The 6000-nt window shown below is 46.2% G+C and overlaps 1 protein-coding gene across 2 annotated transcripts in view; it reads right to left on the reverse strand.

The window, feature by feature from the left end:
* Positions 1 to 4651, reverse strand: part of RALGDS (ral guanine nucleotide dissociation stimulator) — a 55760-nt gene extending 51109 nt beyond the window's left edge. For both annotated transcript variants that reach the window (XM_081340015.1, XM_081340013.1), the window contains exon 1: positions 4314 to 4651. In XM_081340015.1, the coding sequence (XP_081196141.1) occupies positions 4314 to 4538 (225 nt within the window). In that variant the 5' untranslated portion in view covers positions 4539 to 4651. The remainder of the gene's footprint in view (positions 1 to 4313) is intronic.
* Positions 4652 to 6000: the final 1349 nt, after the last annotated feature.

Genomic DNA, 6000 nt, shown 5'->3' on the forward strand with positions numbered 1-6000 from the left:
AACACAACATGTCTCCAAACACACCCACTTGCAAAATGGAAGGCGCAATTCTATTTTGCCCATCGTTTGCACCGCGCTGTCTCTCCGCTAACTAAATCTCCTCCCAGCCTAAGGTTCTTTGGCTTTCCGGGCCAAAAACAACAAAACTAGCATTGTTTGGAATCCACGGGCAGTTTCCGATCAGCTTTAACCCAGTTTAAATCCAGCAACAGGATAGAGGGCGGGGGGGGGACACGAGAAGGAAGTTTTCCCCCCCAAAACCAAGAGGGAACAGAGTTTGCAGGATGTTGCCACCCTAAACATCCGTTAATTCCAAAGGAAATTGAGACGTTCAACACGCAAGAACAACCTGGGATGGCCAAGAAGCCACATTCAGGACCAGCAATAACTGCAAAAAAAAAGAAAAGATGGAAGTCAAGAGGGGGGGAAATTATCTCTTCCTTGTTTTTAAGACTGCGAGATAAAGCAGGCTGGCGAGGGAGCCCTGGATGAAACTGCACCGCGACTCTTCAATTACTCAGAAAAGTTCACTTGTGGGATGTTATATCTGGATTTTTTTCGTTTTAATTTTTTTGTTGTTGTTCTGTTTCCTTCTCTCTCTCCAATTGGGCCCTGGGGAGATTCTTTTCAGAGAGAAGTCATTCAAAATCCAAACGGTAGCCATCAGGGGTGGGATCTGGGAGCAGGGCCAAAGAGCCCGGTTGAGTTTGTCAAGCTGGCGCTCAGCTCACCGAAAAACGAGAAATAATAATAAAAAAAGATGATCGAAACGGCCTCTCAAAGAGATAACTGCATTGGATAACTGCATTCTTTTCTTAAGAAAAAAAGCAATTATACAGCTATTTCTGGTGTCTATTTCTCAGAAGTTTTTTAAAAAAATTGTTTCTGGGAAGGAGAGCGGGGGGGGGGGGCAGAACCAGGAATGGTGGTGGCGTTTAATAAAATCCTGGAAATGGTTAGAATAGAATAAAGCTGGAAGGGACCTTGGAGATCATCTAGTCCAGCCCCCTGCTCAAGCGGGAGAAGAACCTATACCATCTCAGGCAAATGGTTGTCCAGTCTTTTCTTTAAAACTTCCAGTGTTGGAAGCATTCACCGCTTCTGGAGGCAGGTTGTTCCGCTGGTTAGACTGGATTGGGCATTTTCGTCTACCTATTGAGTCTTTTCCCAAGGACCTGGGATAGGCAGATGTGGAGGTTAGACAGTGTTTAAAAGTCTCATCGCAGGACGGAAGCTACGTTGAATCAAGCTGCCTTTTGCAATTGACTGATGGGGAGTTTGTCAATGCCGATGGTGCTCAATTGGTGCTCCAGATGTTTATGGATTGCACCCAAGGCGCCTATCACTCTTGGCGGTGCCTCGGCTTTCTTTGGCCACAGTCATTCTACTTCTATTTGCAGCTCTTTTTATTTTGTGATTTCCCCCCCTCCCCCGCCGCCCACTTCTTTTTTTTTTTCCTGTTCTGCTGTCTCCTCTATCCAGACTTTTTTTGGTCGTTCTTATCGACATTTGTTAAATCTGGGGTGTTATGTGTCTATCTGAATTCTAAAGTCCCCAAGCACTTGAGCGTCTTCATTTTGTTCTTCTTCGCTTATCTATATTGCAAAGGCTCTAATTTGCATTATGTATTATTTATACGGTTCGGCGCCCAGTCAGCCAAATGTTTAGACTGAATTTGGCATTTTTGCCCGCCTCTCGCGTTCATCCCAAGGACCTGGGATAAGCAGATGTGGATGTTGGATGGGGTTACAGACATTTATGCGGGATGTAAGCTGTTCCAAGTAAGGCTGCCTTTTGCAATTGACTGATGTATTCTTATGCTTCATCGCCCAGTCAGTCGGATGTTTTGATTGGATTTGACTGTTTTTATCCACCTGTCAAGTTTTGTTATTTTTATTTTATTTTATTTTATGGCAAGGGCTGCAATTTGCAAGATAAAGCAAACAGATTGGTGGGTGTTCAAAATGGGGAACATTATTTACCCCAACTGCCTAATTGCAAAAAAGCTAGAAAGATAAATTTGCCAGTCCTTCAAAGAGATCTGCAGCTTTTGGCATTTTTCATGACCATCCCCTGAATATTACCGAACTAAACAGAACACTGTCAGATTAGGTTGTAAAATGGGGGAGGGGGGAAAACAATTCAGCAACGGGTTTTCCCGTCCTTCTGGTCCTTCTCCATCTTTCATGCTGGGTACCACACACGGTTGTCATGGAGACAGCCCCATGCAATGTTGCCATGCTTACAAAGCATACGATGGGGTTGGGGACAACCCTCGCACGTGCAAGGGAGGAAAATTGCTCGGAAGTAGCACGCAGTGCAAACTCGGAGCGTTTGTGTCCTTTAACAACATCAAATCAGCCTCCAAAATGTGGCTTATACAGTACCTCTAAGCCATCATACCTTCTGGCCTGTGGGGGTCTCTGTGCAACATGTCAGAGACTGGGAAAACCCAAGATCTATGCAGGGTTATTTGGAACGGCTCAAAATTCAAGAGGACAGCAAGAAGTCAAGCGCTCCCCCAGGCTTTCAGTAGCCTGAAAAACCAGAATGGATCCTTCACACATTCAGATCATTAACCTGGTTACCGATTTACGTTGTTTCTCTAAGTTTACAGAAGGCATTGACCTGGAATCTAACAACAGCTTTGTGCATGAATCTCACCAAGAGGAACATTAATCAAGCTTGGCACAGCGTGAATTGAGCCTTCAATTGACCTGGTTAACGCACCATGAAATGCAAGCTCTCTCTCTCTCTCTCTCTCTCTCTCTCTCTCTCTCTCTCACACACACACACACACACACACACACACAGAGAGAGAGAGAGAGAGAGAGAGAGAGAGAGAGACCATCCATTGATGGGAAGGGGAGTTGTGATGCTTGCCCTGAAGCTATCCCTCCTACCCAACTGATTAAATTTAAAGCTTTTGATTTCTCTGCTTGAGATAAATAAGAATTTCCACCTTTTTTTTCTTCCAAGAGAAGATATTCAATGGAACGGTTTGCCTCCCAGCGTTGTGAGTGCCCCATCATTGGAGGTGTTCAACAATAGACTGGACAACCACTTGGCCAGGATGGTAGAAGCATCGTTGTAACTTTGAACAGTCACCAAAATGGTCATAAGTCAGGGACTAGCTATAAACATCAGACAAATGAAACCTACTATCCATGCTTCTGGTTCCCCCCCCCCATCAAACCATCTTCCTTTCCACTGCCAAATTTTTTAAAAATATAGTTGCAACAGTCCAGTCCTGTCACTTTTTTCCAGCATCGTTGTTACTTTGAACATTCACTAAATAAAAGGTCATAAGTTGAGGCTTATGTACTCTCTGCACTTTTTCTCATCAAGAGATGTTCTTCCCTGCTGCCAAACTTTGAAGCTATTGCTTGCAACGGTCCTAAGTATGAGAACTGATCATAAGTCAGTTTTTCCCCCCAGAATCGGCATAACTCTGAACAGTCGCTAAACGGACGGGCGTAAATGGAGAACTAGCTGTAAACACCAGAGAAATGAAACAAACCATCTGTGCTTCTCTTTTTCCCAACAAGCTGTCTTCTTAAAAAGGTAAAGTTAAAGATTCCCCCGCACATGCGTGCTAGTCGTTTCCGACTCTAGGGGCCGGTGCTCATCTCCGTGTCAAAGCCGAAGAGCCAGCGCTTGTCCGAGGACGTCTCCGTGGTCATGTGGCCGGCATGACTAGACGCCAAAGGCGCACGGAACGCTGTTACCTTCCCACCGGAGTGGTCCCTATTTTTCTACTTGCATTTTTTACGTGCTTTCGAACTGCTAGGTTGGCAGAAGCTGGGATGAGTAACAGGCGCTCACTCTGTTACGTGGCACTCGGGATTCGACCCGCCAAACTGCCGACCTTCTGATCGACAAGCTCAGCGTCCTAACCCACTGAGCCACCGCGTCCCTTTAAGCTGTCTTCTTACCTGCTGCCAAACTTAAAAACTGTAGCCTTCACAGGCCGGGGACCCGCATCAAAGCCACAATTCGCAACCCCACTGGCAATTTGAATGTTCAAACCTGAATTAAAAGCCAAACTGCCAATCTGATTTTTTTTAATCCTCCTCCTCCTCCTCCTCCTCCTCCTCCTCCAAACCCCACTCCCTTCTAGCACTGATGATGTTACCTAGTTGGGTCATGAAACGTCTGCAAGAAAGCCCCCCCAGCTCAGAGAGCAACAAGGACCCCACAATCTTCCTCCTCCTCTTCCTCCTTGTTGGGTCATGAAACGACTGCAAGAAAGCCCCCCCAGCTCAGAGAGCACCAAGGACCCCCCCTTTATTAATGCAAGAATCGCCACCCACCTTTCCAGAAGAAGGCCAGGGCTTGAAACGAGTCGAGCAGAACCGATCAACCTGACCTCGTGGCTGTTCCGAGTTCTCCTCAGGGACGTCAAAGGAGCAGAGACTTGCCTGCCCGTCGCCGGCCGCCTGCCTGAGGGGGCTTCTTTCGAGCCCGTCCGCCGGGCTCTCCCTGGCCCCCGCTAAGAATAGTTTCCATCTTTCCAAAAGTTCCCAGACGTTCCTCATGGCTGCTCTGCGGCCCAAATCTAGAGCCACATCACCTCTCTGTGCGCTGCGCTCCCTTCCCACCTGCCCGGCCTCACCTGGAGGAAATACGAGAAGACACACACGGCGTGCCTTTTTTTTTTCCTGCGACCTGAAGCGGGAATAAGCTCTAACTTGGGAGGAGCTGGGAAAACTTGCCAGCCGGGACTGTTGACCTGGTTGTGTTGAAACCTGCCGCAAAACATCCCGCGTTGATGTCACACGGCTTAGCCGAAGGTAAGGAAGGACATCGAATTGAATCACAGCTTGATGACGGTCAGAGACCAGCGTAAGAAGGGCAAAATACGAACCGCTGTTTCAAAATCTGATAATCCGTTTGGTAAACAGGCAGGCCACCCCCTTCAAGCAAACCAAGCCAAGTCCTAACAGGTACATTCACACAATCTTTTTGATGCTTAGTCCTTCCTTCCCCTTTCATCTTCCTTCTCTCCTTCCCCTTTTATCTTCCTCCCTCCCTCCCTCCCTCCCTCCCTCCCCTCCCTCCGCAGGTCATAATTATGATAGATCTTATCTTTATCTTTACCTATCTTTAAAAAAAAATCCTGCATAGAGAAAACTAGTCATCAGGGAAATGGGCCCGTTCCCCCTGACACTTTTTTTGTTTTCTACACACGGGGATTATTTCCTTCGTCAGGGCTTTAGCCAGTTCCAATCTGCAGCCTGAAATAATTCTGTATCTCCTCTGATTCTGTTCTGCTATGCCTAAAATTTCAGGGAGAAAAATGTGCCAATGCAGGCCATGGTTTCTACTCCCTGGTAAACACATTGCCAGGAGCGCCAGTCCACATGCTTTTCCTCGCTTTGTAATTCTATATCTAGATCAAGACCTCTTGTTCGTCTCCCTCTGGGGAGGAATCAAAATAGAGCCTCGGAGTTTGGCCAGGGAGTCACCTCGTAGCTCTTGACGTCAACTCTGCTGCCCGAAAAAATATTTACTTTGACCCAGGGCCAAACCAGGCTCAGAACTGGAAAAGAAAGCGAGGCAATCAATCCTCGGCTGAGGAGTAGAATCAGCGGGATCCTGGCACTTTGTAGGTGGGCAAAAACAGAGCAATTTAAAAGAAAAAACAACAAATGTGTGTTCAGGGTTTGGGATAGATAGACGCACATGACCTCCTTTTCAAATGAGCTTATCACTTGGAGAAACCTGATTTATTCTTTCTTTCTTTCTTTCTTTCTTTCTTTCTTTCTTTCTTTCTTTCTTTCTTTCTTTCTTTCTTTCTTTCTTTCTTTCTCTTTCTTTCTTTCCTTTCTTTCTTTCCTTTCCTTTCTTTCTTTCTTCTTTCTTTCTTTCTTTCTTTCTTTCTTTCTTTCTTTCTTTCTTTCTTTCTTTCCTTCCTTCCTTCCTTCCTTCCTTCCTTCCTTCCTTCCTTCCTTCCTTCCTTTTTTCACGCTTATGACCACTGCAGCATCCCCATGAACA

The sequence above is a fragment of the Vipera berus genome (assembly GCF_964194415.1).
Source record: "Vipera berus genome assembly, chromosome: 15".
NCBI classification, from domain to species: domain Eukaryota; kingdom Metazoa; phylum Chordata; class Lepidosauria; order Squamata; family Viperidae; genus Vipera; species Vipera berus.